At 41.6% G+C, this 14,602-nt stretch overlaps 1 protein-coding gene across 2 annotated transcripts; it reads right to left on the bottom strand.

Annotated features, from left to right (window-relative positions):
* Positions 1–619: 619 nt before the first annotated feature.
* LOC119489534 (nuclear receptor subfamily 1 group D member 1-like) lies at positions 620–12,943 on the bottom strand. 2 transcript variants are annotated; one of them, XM_037772090.1, is made up of 9 exons: positions 12,755–12,943; positions 12,227–12,304; positions 5,981–6,304; positions 5,803–5,891; positions 5,551–5,695; positions 2,812–3,410; positions 2,529–2,714; positions 2,202–2,412; positions 620–2,074 (listed from the first exon to the last, which is right to left on the bottom strand). In XM_037772090.1, the coding sequence occupies exons 2-9, from the start codon at positions 12,246–12,248 to the stop codon at positions 1,878–1,880; spliced, it is 1,773 nt and encodes a 590-aa protein (XP_037628018.1). In that variant the 5' UTR covers positions 12,249–12,304; positions 12,755–12,943; the 3' UTR covers positions 620–1,877. The 2 variants fall into 2 exon arrangements, with proteins under 2 accessions (XP_037628018.1, XP_037628020.1); XM_037772092.1 differs by lacking the exons at positions 12,227–12,304; positions 12,755–12,943 and adding an exon at positions 6,789–6,924.
* Between the last annotated feature and the right edge of the window lie 1,659 nt (positions 12,944–14,602).

The following is a 14,602-nucleotide window of genomic DNA, read 5'->3' as shown; positions in this document are numbered from 1 at the left end:
GGTAGTTAATGCCAGGGGTTCCTAACCTAGGTGTCGCGCCCCTCCAAAGGGTTACAAGATAAATCCGAGGGGTCATGAGATGATTCATGGGACAGGAAGGAAGAAAAATCAAAGCTCTGCTACACAAATTAGTAACCTATTTATTTTCTGGACCCTTTTTTCTAATCTTTGATATTTTTTTTGGTGAAATATTTAATAATTTTAAGTTTGAGGGGAAATGTCTCTTTAGTGCTTTTATGTAAGAGGTCAGTGGTTTAATTTAATCTTAACAATGTATTATATTTTCTAAGATCATGTGTTTTTAATGTGAAATATTAATCTGCAAAGTAACTAGTAGAAACTATGGCTGCCAAATAAATGTAGAAGAGTAAAAAGTACAATATTTCTCTTTAAAATGTAGTGGAGTAGAAGTATAAAGCAGAATAAAAGCAGTAAGTACCTCAAAATACTTATTTACTTTCTACCAGTGGTCCTAACTACATCTTCTTTAGAGCTGCAACAATAAATTGATTAATTCCTTAGTTGTCAACTATTCAATTATTCGTCAACTCTTTAATATCTATTTAATAATCTTCTTTATTGCATTTTGCCTCATTGGACACAAAAGAATCAGACACAATCAGAGTTATACATATTTCAAACTTTATATCATTATATCATTTCTATTTAGGAACAAAGATTTACAAAATGTACAAGATGTGCTCAATCAGCCATAATCAAACAAGCAGACCAATCAAATATGATCTCTCACCCAAAAATATCTTTTGTGTTTGTATGACAAACATTGGGGGCATAGGAAGGTTGCATGTGGAGTGAGTGCTGGTGATTTCAGGGATTATGCTGGTTGGTTACATCAACTGATAGCAGGAAGTGCATCTGAGAATCCCTACTACATATTCTCCTGTGCAAAGCCCCCTTGGCACAGCCAAACCCCCACCTATACAGGAAGCTCAGTACATTCTTCTTTACACCGAACTCATCTGTCCGATCCATCACATCAATTCAGTCATTGATTCATAGACAATAGGGTAACATAATATTTACAGCAACGAAAATAAACAAAGGAAGTACAAAATCAAACATGCATGAGGCGTCTCCATCAGTCCAGCTGTCATATATATATATAGAGACGCAGACATGTTTTTGTGAATATGAAATGCCATTGACTTATAAAGTTGGCATATTTAAACCCAAGGTGTGCCAATCATTTTTTTCTGGAAGATTAGTCAAAAATAGTAAGAGAAAGAATGCATCCTATTGTGTACAAGTGACACATTAAATAAGTGGTCTCATTCCAGTACTAATGCAGATGGTATGCCTGTGAAACAGTGATACACAATTACCTTAATATTTCAGATTTCTCTATGTATTATATACAGGTTCCCTTTCTCTTAAACACAGACTGACATCGTCAATCATCACTAATGGTCCCTACGTAATAACTGTCTTTGTGATGGCCTGTTTATACTGTACGGCTAAAGGAATAAACAGAAGTGAACTGGCTTTTATTCTTAAGTACACTGGATATAATGAGCAAGTGTGCAGAAATGATTCGTCCAAACGGGTAATACTAAATCTACATGATACTTATATTTTTGTTTTTACTGGAACAATGTCTCTCAAGAGGTATTGTGTGCATTCATGAGTTTGTATGTTGTCCCAAAACATAGCATGAAGATCAATAGTGAGTAAAAAATATGTTCTCTACTGCCCTAATTCATCCTTTTGAAAACCAGTCCTCAGATTGGGCAATTCTTCGTTCTTCAATTTTTAGAAAGTCCTGTCTTTGGAAGATAATATCTGTGTGTGTTTGTTGTGTTCTGTATATTTTTTGTGAAACAGTCTGTCTCTGTGTGCTCCGTGAAGAAGCGGCCTGCTCAAGGGTCGATGCGAAAGGCCAAAAGTTTGTCGGAGTGCAGATTGTTGAGGGTGCGCAGGTCTGGGAGGCGCAGGAGGAGTTTGGGGAAGAGGGCGGAGTCATCTGGGCGACGGCGAGTGATCAGGGACCGCAGGGCCCGGATCAGACCCTCCTGGAGCTGCTCCACAGCCCGCATGTCCAAGATGCCGGAACGATCTGAGGAGCACAGAGAGATGCTGGTGTGAGTGGTTGACAGACACAGTTACTAGATTATTTGTTCATTAACAAAGTCACTGCTCTGCAGCTTTTGTCAATATTTTCCTACTCATTAAGCGTCTCTCACCTGCAGAGACCAGCACCACAGCCATAAAGAGGGCCATTTCATCAGGCTCCAGCCCCAGGGAGCCCAACTTCTCACTGAAATCAAACATTGCATCCAGCAGAGAGCCCATGCCCAAGGCCCGCAGGGTGGACAAGGGGTAAGTTTGGCCATTCAGGAAAGTTACTGTACGCTCCTCGGCATTGAACAAGGTGCAGAACCTCACCATCAGAACCTAAACACACACGAAACAGAGAAAAAAACAAGACAAGTTAGAGACAAATACTTACACCATCAATACATTTGGGCTCACAAAGAACACATATTTTAAACAAATCATCTGATATGTACCTGGAAGGTGCCTGATTTGAGCAGCATGACCTGGTCTTGTTGGCTAAGCTCTTGAAATCCTGGGATGCCCTTGGCAAACTCCACCACCTCCTTAACAGCAGGAGTGAAGCACTGCGAGAAGGATTCCCATATCTCCTGACTCGAGCGATCTGCGCCTGATACAGGCCACGCATTGAGAGGACAAGCCTTCAGGGAAAGACATAGAAAGAATCATTAGTTGTTGGATCAGACAAGATATATCACAAAAAGTCTTGATCTAATTCAGTAAGCTTCCTGCACTTACCAGCACTTTAGCTCCTGAAGCTTGCTTCCATGGGCAGGAGGACTGACTTTGGGTACTTCCTGCATTGTGAAAACTGTTATGATTGGCAGAACTGCCACTTTGAGAGGTCATACTGTTAAACTGACCATGATTCTGATTTGTTGACACCGAGTAAGTGTAGCGATTGTTGTCCACATTGTGGAATGTAGATTGGTTGTCATTAGGGGCAACTGGGCATCGAGTGGCAGACGTAACAGGGCAAGACTGGTATCTCTGGGCGGAGGTGGGGTGAGAGGAGACTTGGGTAAAGCTGGCATCCTGAGAAAAGGTGTGGGATGTGTTGTTGTTGTTGTTGGTGGTGGTGGTAGTGACATTAGCCGTCTTAGCTGCTCTCTCGTGGTGGTTGTTGCTATTGCTGCTGGTGAAGATGTCATGGTAGGCTCTGGAGATGGCCCCGATGGCCTCTTTTGAGTCGCCATCTTCTGGGCTGCTGGGAGCTTCACTCACTGGCGGCGAGTCCATGTCCATGGCAGCCGACTCATTGAGGCTGTTCATGTAGCTCTGCATCTCATCCAGAAGTCGCTGCTTCTCTCTCTTGGGGATGCGGCCAAAACGCACAGCTAAGGGAGACACAAAAGGGGAGGACAGATGTCAGTCATTGTGACAACATGGACACTTACTCTGGGCATGTTTTGTTTTTTAGCACTCAAATGACACCCAAGACAAATGTATTTCTTATAGGTCAAGAGGCAGGTGCGTCCTACCTATACAGTGGTGCCACTTAGGAAAGACAGGACTGCTACTGTAACTTATGCTGGCTATAAATTAAAGCTAAGCATGGTGAAACAGTTACCTATTACACCTCTATATACACACACATCAAAAGCACGAAACCTCGAACGAAAGTGTTGAACGATTTCAAGGAGAATCACGATAAGTTGCTAGATGAAACTTTCCTCTCCCCCATCCCACTTCCCACAGTAACCATCAGCTGGAGAGGCTATTTATAGACTCCCTGCTACCATCTGCCTCATCCTCTCCTCTATCCACCCCTCTGTCTCCTTCCACTTGTAAGTAGGGCAGTGGGGCAACGTCAGCGTGATGTCACCGGCACTGAGATCGTGAGAGGAAGAAGGATGATAGAGGTGGGCTTGAAATGAGTCACGAAGACAGTAATGGGAACATGAAGAGCACTGACATGAGAGACAGTGATGCATAGAAAGTGAGAGAGTGTGAGTGCACGCAAGGTGGAGTTAGATAAGGCAGAAAAGTTGAGCTTCAAAGACTTTTGCAAGTATCTGAATCTTTTTTTTAACATGTAGCAGAAAATTTGTATAGCAGCAATAATATTTGTACTGTTATATGTTAAACATAAGCAATTTACATAAAAACATAAAGCCGCAGTAATAGGCACAGTAGACTTCGCTATGTTTATCAAATATACAGTAATCTGTTCATTGCAGCAGGATCCTTTGATGAGGATGAGGCCAATAATGTGGCTTGAGACTAATCCCTTTCATCATGGTTAAAAAGAGGCAAATGCGGACTTGCGAGCCATGGTGCTCTAAAAATGATGCTCTGGTTAGAAGAAGAAAAGTGTGCCATTATGCTAACGGCGTACTTACTAATGGGCCTATATTGCAGAGCCGAAGTCACACAGCTGCCTGGTGTGACATCAGGGTGTACTGTTTATTGTGGGCTGCAGGCAGTTGCGTGCGGTTTTCCTGTTTTCGTAAGGATTGAGGCAGAACAAAAAGGGGTTTCTAGGTTGTGGTCCTTAACGCTTTCGAAAATCTCCTCTAAAAGGGTCGACCTAACTGTTTGATCTCACATCGAGTCGTATTTTGCCACCCCATTTTCTCTGTGCACCAGAAGTGTCAAGCACATGCAGAAATAACACCAACCTGTTTACTAGATTAGACAATGCGGGGTACTGGAGGGTGGAGATAAGCAGAAACCATACTGAGAGGAAGAAGGCAGGCAAACTGCACCAAGTAGGTCATGAGTATGTATGAGTACACTAAAGACCCAATTCTGTATTGTTTTTCTAGGTCAGCCCAGCTGTTTTTTTTCTTCATCTGCGATGATAGGTGATCAATCAATGTTGAGCTATCAGAACTAAAACGAGGTGATGTGAGCATCACGTCTGATCAAGTGCGTCACAACGGCTGTTTTCTGCATCCCTTGCTTAATTGTTGCCGCATTAATTGCGGTAAGATGTTCTATGGGTGTACACAAGGTAATCAAGTTGACCCTGTTCCAATTTCCTAAAATAATTCCTGTGTTTGCTGCAGTTTTCCAGATGATAGATAGCTTCGGGGATTTCAAGGCTCCTCTTCTCATAAATCATTGTCTGAGAGGGAGACGCAAGAGGGAACATGGTGGGTACATGGAGGGGAGGGGCTGTGCTGAACAAGAGCGTAAAGAGTATTGTGGGAGGATGCTGCAAAGGGCATGAGAAAGACGCTTAAAAACTTAAGAGAGCGATACGAGGCCAGATGGTAGTTTTTGGCAGTGCAGTGACACAGAAGAAGGGCAATGCAGGTGCAGGTCTGCTGATAAAGTGAGTGACTGAGCTACTGGCACCATGACCTCAAAAGACTTTCCGCATTACATTTTTCACACAGACCTACATATCAGTACCATGCCTCTTTCGGGGCCGCCCATTTCCCGGCTGCTTTGGCTAATCAGAACACTGTGATATGAACTGCACAAGGGCCCTCTCTCTCTCTCGTTAAAAAATGTGTCAGGATGTCTCACCATCTCTTGACATGCCGACAGAGAGGCATTTCTTGAAGCGGCAGTGCTGGCACCGGTTGCGGTTCATGCGCATTATCAGACAGCTCTCGTTCTTCACACACATCTTGTAGTTGATGTTCTGCTGGATGCTGCGGCGGAAGAAACCCTGAAACAATAAAAACAAAAAAATCACGTGAATTGGTGCACCAAAAGCAACTGTTGCATTGTTGCATCACTCCAGATGATTTTTTTCTGATCTGATCAGGGGCTTACCTTGCAACCCTCACATGCATGCACTCCATAGTGGAAACCGGATGCGATGTCCCCACAGACTTTGCAGAGCAGGACCATTCCACCCGTCTCTGAGGAAGGGTAAACAGACAGTTAGATAAGCTGCAAAAAAAACTTCCATCAAATCTTTATGCATATCAACAGTGAGGAAAACACTTACTTGTGAAAGTTCCCGTGAACCCGTAGGGCCTCTTTCCTGCGATGGGATGTGCATAGGTGTTCTGTGGAGTGGCTGCCGCTGCTAGGGGGGCATTGTAGACCTCTGGGAACTGGAATATCAGTTTGGAGGATGGGGTGGTGCACCCAGCTGCCCTGTGTTTCAACGCCCCAATCTCTGTGAAGGTAACCTCCTCTGGAGACGAGGGCTGGGAGTGCATAGAAGGTGACTGTGTCTGGTAGCCACTGGAAGGGCTGCCGGGGCTGCCGGATCTGGGGCTGCAGCTGGAGCTGGAGCTGCCAGAGGAACCCGCATACAGGATAACTCCTGCAGACAAGGAAAAGAACGGAGGACATTAGAGAATTTTTACTTTTTTATTCTTAAAAAAATAATCGATTATCAAAATAGCTGCTGATTAATTTAATAGTTGATAACTAATCGATTAATCATTGCAGCTCTACAAATTTGAATTCAAACTCAGATATTGACAAAAAAGTAGCATTATTATTTTGTATGCCATAGGCCTATACATGTAATTGTTGGCTGTTGAATTATAAATTGCATCATGAACTAAAGTTGGCCATCCATATATCTTTTCTGCGTCTTTGGGTGTGCTGATGTGAAGTAATGTTGCACAAGTTCTGAGCATGCAGCGAGCAGCTCTGAGAATTTGCTGCGTCGTTGCCTCATCCTGAGTGCAACAGGCGTGATGTTGCGCTCAAGCGGAAAAGTGGGCGCTAAAAATACTGCTGGTAGCACAGCAACAAAGCATACATGGCTTCCAGTAGAAGCAGCAAACGAAAAGTAATACCTTTTTTGTAAAGAATCCCTGCGTCATGCTAATGCGTCATTTATGCATTCATATTGGCACTGCGTAAATACGCAGGAATGGGGTTTTTTTTTGTCGTTCAGATGTGGTTGTTTCTGAAGTTTCGCTTCCATATCGCATCCCCCCTCTCTCTCTCTCTCTCTCTCTCTCTCCCTCTCTCTTCCAGTCATGCGTTGTGGATGAGCTGAGACACGGCCTCCTCACGTGTCTGCAGGGTCTGCTGCCTCCTCCTCTCCAATAATAGCCTCGCTCCCCTGGCACCGTGCCCAGCGCGCACAGCAAACAGCACGACACCTGACCACCGCCTCACATGCATGGACTCCTGACACGGTTTACTGCTGCCGGAACCAAATCCGCAGTCTCGTGTTGAACTACGCAGTAATCTCAAAGTCAGATCTGTGTTTACAAACACACGTTGACTGGGAAGCTGGTGGCACCAAGTCTCTGCTGCCACTGCTGTTCATGCGCTACTCAACCAGTTGGAGAATGTGAGTCACGTTTTTGCAAAAGGAAAAGCCTTTCAACTGTATGGACATACTAACAATTCAGTATGTCCAGCAGAAAGACGTTCAGAATGACAAACTATATGCAAACCAAGTGAAATATATATTTTATAACCTAAGCAATTATGGGTCCAATTTAAAAGGTCATTCATTATTGACTTGGACATGCACCTGAGACATTTCCAACATTTGTATGGTGTCCAACATTTGTGCCATGGTGCAGTGGTTTAACCAATTCATGCAGCCTTGTATATGGAAATCATGCATAAGTGCAGTATAGGCCTGTGTTGCTGCACATGAAGGTATTTGTTTCAGCCTTCTAATATTTTGATAATCCCTCACCCAGCACGTGTTGGCCGTTTGTTGACTCATGCCAGAGACAGAACCAGCAGACTGCAGGCCTGAGCCTCACCTCTTCCTGAGCTGTACATGCAAGACAGTCATGGCCCCACCCCCACTCCACTCCACCCACACACATTGCATGTCCACCTGGAGACTCACATGTACAGTAAGTGTTTATGAATGACCCCTACAGAGCCACTGTGTGCTGTAAACTCTGTCAATTAACAATCCAGGTTTACAGTCTGCTGCTTTCGAGTAGTGTTGGACGGATGCAATAAAACCTACACGTGTCACAGTCAAAAGGTTACCATGGTCAAATACCACATAAGATGTTATCAGTCCTCAGAGGGAAAACATAGCATGATATTGCCATTTTCTATATTTTTAATGCAAACATTGCAGAGCATTTAAGTATCTAAAATAATATGAATAAAAATAGCATTACTGTTTTTATTCTTTGCATTGGCAGCTTGTTGTTTTACATGTATTCAGTTATTTCAAACTGCATGAAATTCCTCCCTCAACGCCCATGTTAAGCTTAGCCTACCCGTGCAAACACTAATCTTTCCTGGGACTGGAGGCAGGGCAGAGAGAAACGTGAGCAGTGAGCACTGAACACAGCAGCTCCTCTCCTCCCTGTTCCGCTCGTGTCCTTTATCTCTTTACTTTCACTCGTTCACCTTATAATGCAGGACATGGAGAGACAGCCACAGGTATAGCTTACAGTGAAGGTGACTCCCTTGTGGAGTAAAGTTTATAAATATGGCATATGGTTTGCTTCCTATAAGAGCAATGCAGAGTTTATTATGCTATGTAGGCTATATGGCCAATAAAGAGTTGTGCTTCTGGCCAATCTGTTATAGCACTACTTGGGCGTTTACAGTTCATTAACTCAGGCTTGAAATCTGTAGTCTAATAAGCTAGGTTTTATGGTTGTTGTGGCTAAAATGGCTTCATGCCTGGCACTGTTTGCTTGCTTGACTGTCTGGATATTGTAATAGCTAAAAAGTTCAAAAACATTGGCACTATTGCATTACGTCTCTTAAGTTGTGGTTGTTGTTTTTTTAGCAGCATTTTGTTCCTTTGTGGGGTTTTTTTTGCCAAATGCAAGAAGAGAATATTTAGTTTTTAAGAAGAAGCAAACAACTGAAGGCATTTTCTATTAAGATGCCAAAATCCTACCATACCAAGCAGAGCTGGAACAGTGTTTTACAGACACGTTAAAGACATTACCTGTTATGTTTTACCATTTGTTTTGTTTTTTGTTATTATGTATAAATTTATGTCTATCAGTCATGGATTGAAAAACATCTTTTTGCATTTGGATTGTGCAGAGATGCATCCTCTCTTAGTGTTTCTAATCCACTCTCTCTGTTACAGCATCGTTTTGAGAGAGGATGAGAGGAGAGATGTTGTGTTGGATGGGAGATGATGGGAGGGTGGGGGCTTTTCAATACAAGCAAAAAGGGCGCATGTGGCGGCAAAACGTGACGAGAGAAAAACGCGCATGCATGGAATCGCTGACCCACTGACCAAGCTCACCATCATAACCGCAGGCGGCGTCAGCACAGAGAGCGTCCGTGAGAGAGAGCGGAGCGACGGGGAGGCGGGAGGAGGGCGCGGGTATCTCACGCGTCGCACGCGGCTCTGCGAGGGGAGCCACGTGAGGAGGCTTTTTTGACGTAGCGTTCAGTGGGAAGACATGAAGCTGAGCTCCAGCCAGCAGCCAGAGCTTTCTACAGAACAGCCCGCCAGGGGCTTATAATTAAAGAGCCAAATTAAATAGAGCAGCATGTTATGCGGTGGGGTGGTCTGACTGTGCACCAGCAGCAGCACCAGCAGCACTGTGTCAAGTATAGGCTATCACTTCATGTGAGGAAATGCACATGATAACATTCCTCTCTGATATCAAATCACTATATATTCTGGTGAATTAGTATGTTTAATATAGGTCTATATTGTTTTCTTAAAATCTCCCTTTATCATATTTATAGAATATGGGTTCAGTTGTCCATTCCTTTGCAGAAAACCTCCACCAAGGTGACCATAGTGTTTGTTTGCCCTTGTGGAGTAAAGTTTATAAATATGGCATATGGCTTTGCTCCCTATAAGAGCAATGCAGAGTTTATTATGCTATGTAGGCTATATGGCCAATAAAGAGTTGTGCTTCTGGCCAATCTGTTATAGCACTACTTGGGCGTTTGCAGTTCATTAACTCAGGCTTGTGTGAGGTCAATATCAGGAACTTGATAGATTATATGTACGCGCCTCCAGTATCTCTCCAAACTGATGCTGCATCGCACACTCTGGCTCATGCAGGAACTATATATTACAGTGGATATCCTATTTATCATTTATAAACACCAAAGTATAGCTTGAAATCAGTAGTCTAATAAGCTGGGTTTTATGGTTGTTGTGGCTAAAAATGGCTTCATGCCTGGCACTGCGCGCTCTGACAATCATGGATTGAGGAAATGAATATGATAACATTCCTCTCTAATATCAAATCACTATATATTCTGGTGAATTAGTATGTTTAATATAGGTCTACAGTTTATATTGTTTTCTTAAAATCTCCCTTTATCATATTTATAGGTGAACAATTCAGTTTTCCATTGCTTTGCAGAAAACATCCACCAGGGGAGAGTCAGAGGAGGTATACTGTATTGAGTGGGAACATACAGTGCAGGAAGTTATGCAGACAGTGGGGAATTTCAATTTGGCCTAATTTGTATCAGCTAAATTGACAGCTAAATGTAATCTAGTTATAGGCCTAATGCAACTGAGCAAGTCAATATCTGTGTCATGAAAGACTAAATAGGCTTCTTGTTGCAGCTGACTCCCACATGGAAGTACAGCTGACCCCTTTACATGAGGACAAGGATGTACAAGTTTCATAACTCCCCTATAAATTACATCTATAAGGGGAAGGAATACATAATAGACCAACCGTTATGACAGTACATGTCAGCATATGATGTATTTGGGTCTATTTTGTAGTTATATGGTATATAAGAAATGCAATTGTATGAATGAATCATGACAATGATGTTTGGATGAATTCTGCATTTGCATTGCAACCCCACAACACAGTCATCTCTGCAGGAGAAATGAGGGCTCTGTGTCAACACACACACCACAAACACACACAGACACACACACACACACACACATACAATCTCATTTGATCTAGACTTTATGAGCCTTACAGCCCACCACTGCAGCCATATTTTTGCCAAGTTACGATGATGTTTATGAGCTTTGTATACGCCGTCCTCCTGAGTGAAATGAAGTCATGTGCATTCCAATAACTTATTGAAACATTAAAGGTCAGGGAAACCAGTTCAAGGCGGTCATTTAGATTTAGATCAGCGAGAGCAAGAACAAAAAAAAATGCACTGCCATTCAAATAGAAAATAAGCAATTATATAAACTGTAAAATACAATCAAATAAAAGCCCCACCACTATGCCAAACATCAAATACTAGCAGAGCAGCCCAGCATGCAGCCTTCATCTTTATTGGCTGACTAATACTACAGCTATTATCTATGATTACTCATTAAACAAACACTGGCCTATACTTTATCAACATGAACACTAAGTCATAATAACTAGGTGAGAGGGTTTAGTGTTGCTGCCCTCTGACTCCAGTAACTGTGCACACAGGGTGCACCCATCACCTGTGCTGGAACGTGACTGTCTCTGTTGTAAATGATTCACCTTCAATTAGGAGAGAGGAAAGCATCCACACCTTTGGCTGACCTCGAGAAAGCACTGCCTTAATGCCACTTAAAGGATGGAAGTCCTGCTGTTATCAACTTTTATGCTGCAGGCACTTCATATAACCTTGATAGTAGAAACAAACACACCCTTTACAACAATGTTTTTTTCCCCCAGTGAGATGATAAAGTGTTTTAGTATGGGTAGTTAAAGTTCTGGCTCTGAAAGATTGTGATTGCATTGACAGCCAGTAAAGCCTACTGTAGCTCCACGTGAGTTTGTTTTCATGGAGAGAAACAGGAAGTGGCCAGCCTCAGTCCTACAACCATGCAGCCCAGGCTCTGCGTTTGCGTAAAGTCTTACTTTGCGTTTTTTATTGAATTTAGGAACAAGCTGATGTGATGATTAAATGCCCAAAGAATAAACTCGTGCATGAGCCCAGTTTAAAAAAAAAAACCCATTAAAAACAACACTTGCATGAAAAACTGTATTTCGTGCACCTATTGATGCATGTAAGAACTCAGGTTTCACATACTTGCCAATTATGCATATAAATAAAACTGGAGGTTTAAGTGTTTTACACAGTCAGATAATATGGAAATGGCACTTTTTAACATTTAAATTAAAGTTATATTAAAGGTTTAAGTTGAATCAGCTATATAGTTGTCTCCTATTCCAATCCAAATTCCAAATTTATTTATAAAGCACATTTAAAAGCAAGAAAAGTTGACCAATTGACCTATTAATCATTGGCAACTGAATGAAAACGCTAAACAATGACCCGTTAATCACTCTTATATCTATAAATCAACATTGCAGTTATAATGGTTATAATGTCAAACAGTTAAACTTACCACCACCGGGGCTGTGATCCATATTTCTGCTGCTGATGTCGATCACTTTTACTTGAAGATCCGTGAATGTTACTTAAAACTGGAGCAAAAGTATTTTTTGGAGACAGGTGAGAAAGTCAAAAAACAGCTTTGCGTAAAAACACCTGCTCCATGGAGCGCAAAAAAAAATAGGAATGGAAGAAGTGGTGGAAATGTGTTCCAGTAAAGTGCGCTTAAAAGTTGTCTCTCCCAGTAAATTGCAGAGAGATGTTTTCCTGTCGGTGCTCAGTTCTGTTCTGACAAGAGGTGAGTTCAGGCTTCTCAAAGATACCTGTGCTCGAGCGCGTGTGTGATGTGTTGCACGAGCGGAGATTAAAAGATTGTCAAGAATTCCAAGAAAGTAGAGTCAGCACATCCGTGAGCGGTGTCAGCCAACATACACACCCACTGATACAAATCACGTTTTTGCAGGTGAGTAGGAAAATGTGACCGCCTTTTCCTCTTCGCCCAATTTGTGTTGTGTGTGTTTGTGTGGGATTTGGCTCTCACTCTTTGTAATCTCGCGGAGTCCCTCTCTTTCTCTCTCTCTCTCTCTCTCCTTCACGCTTTTGTGCGTTTTCATTGGCGGGGATGTGGAGCGGAGGGGAGTTTGATGCGCTTATTCGACCGTGGTGGATGTGTTCAGTAAAGCCACGCTAACATGTGCGCTCTGCATGTGCCGGTGGAGCGCGCGCTGCCCTACTGATACACATTTTATGCAAAACACCGAGCGCGTGTGGTGTGGTGCGCGCGGGGGATGGAGAGATTGGAGGATGGAGCACATGGACAATAGGCGTGGCTCACCGTGACTGCTTGTTCTCTGACAGGCAGGCAGGGGCTGCCAAATCGGAAGGCTCAAAAACTGAGACACACTGACATGCTAAACAACAAGCAAGTGTCAAGTTTAAAGCCTATGTGCCAAAGGAAACCGTTGATAGATGCCCCAACTAAACCCATGTCACGCAAACAACGTGCTGTCGGAGCGAGCTGCATGCAAACACTCAACCTCGACCATAACTTAGATTTTTCCTATATTTTCCTATATATAGGTCAATCCTATATTTGATTATTTCAGCATGTATGAATGTTTTCGTGTTTTTTTAAAACCATAGGCTCACTGTGCGTTTGAAGGTGAAGTTTTTTTTTTTTTTGTTGTTTTTTTTTTCTTGTATAAGCTCCTCAATTTTTGCGCAACAAGAAGTTCTATAACATTCAGTCAGCAACAAACTGCAGCCTGCTGCTGTGTGACTCTGAATATGTAGGTCAGCTAGCGCCCCTCAGTGGCAATGAATGGCATTGACCTATATCCATCTATCTATCTATCTATCTATCTATCTATCTATCTATCTATCTATCTATCTATCTGTCTATCTATCTGTCTATCTATCTGTCTGTCTATCTATCTATCTATCTATCTATCTATCTATCTATCTGTCTATCTATCTGTCTATCTATCTGTCTGTCTATCTATCTATCTATCTATCTATCTATCTATCTATCTATCTATCTATCCGAAATTAGAAGTTTCAATGCAAGAGTATACACTTTCATGGTTATATTGCAGACACACAATTTTAGCTTTTGAAATGATCAAATTTCAACTTAGTCATAAAATATGTTCTAATGATATGTATTGAGTTTTCATTCACTATATAAAAAAAGACATAGTATTGTTTAAATGTCTAAGTTCTTTAGAAATGACGTATTGAGTTAAGTGTGCCACTAGTAAATTAATGCTTTTTTATTATTATTATCAGGTTTTGGATAAAAACCTAAATATAATAATATAACAAACCTAATATAGGCCTAATGGTTTTATTACAAAGCTGTGATAAAATAAATTGTGCTTTGTATTATTATATATTTATATATTTGATTCTTTTCCATCTAATAATTCATTGTTTTAGTGACTCGTTAACTCACCAATACTCTTTTAATTGCCTTTCTCATGCTTATGGTGTGAAGTTCTGTAAAGACATTTTTAAAGTTGAATAGCCCAAAAAGTAGATTATGCTCAAATTAGGCATGATCACAAGCAAGGAGTGGCAGATTTAGTATTTATTTACATACGTACACATCTTGATTTACTTATTTTGTTATTTTAAGTAAATTCAAATTCAAAGGGGCTTTATTGGCATGGGAAACATTATTGCAAAAGAAAGCGTGAAATAAAATAAAAAAACGTACTTAAAATAAGTAAAGCTCTATTGGAATACAGAGCTGTGTAGCATTGCAATATTTGCAATACAATACACAAGTAAAAATAAGTAAGGCTTAATAATACAAATGGAGAAATTGGGATTTTGCTCTTAAAGATGTATATGTAGTAGGTTATATACAGATAAGTAAAGTTAACTG

Source organism: Sebastes umbrosus, chromosome 6 (genome assembly GCF_015220745.1).
Source record: "Sebastes umbrosus isolate fSebUmb1 chromosome 6, fSebUmb1.pri, whole genome shotgun sequence".
NCBI lineage: Eukaryota > Metazoa > Chordata > Actinopteri > Perciformes > Sebastidae > Sebastes > Sebastes umbrosus.
This window is presented reverse-complemented; position numbering and strand designations above follow the sequence as displayed.

What these genes read in the sequence shown, in the direction of transcription:
- LOC119489534 (XM_037772090.1), bottom strand. Translation starts at nt 12,248, where the DNA reads ATGGATCACAGCCCCGGTGGTG. An exon ending in GTTCACGGGAACTTTCACAA is followed by an intron (nt 5,892 to 5,980) that starts GTAAGTGTTTTC and finishes ACCCTTCCTCAG; the next exon opens with AGACGGGTGGAATGGTCCTG. An exon ending in TGTCGGCATGTCAAGAGATG is followed by an intron (nt 3,411 to 5,550) that starts GTGAGACATCCT and finishes TGTCTCCCTTAG; the next exon opens with CTGTGCGTTTTGGCCGCATC.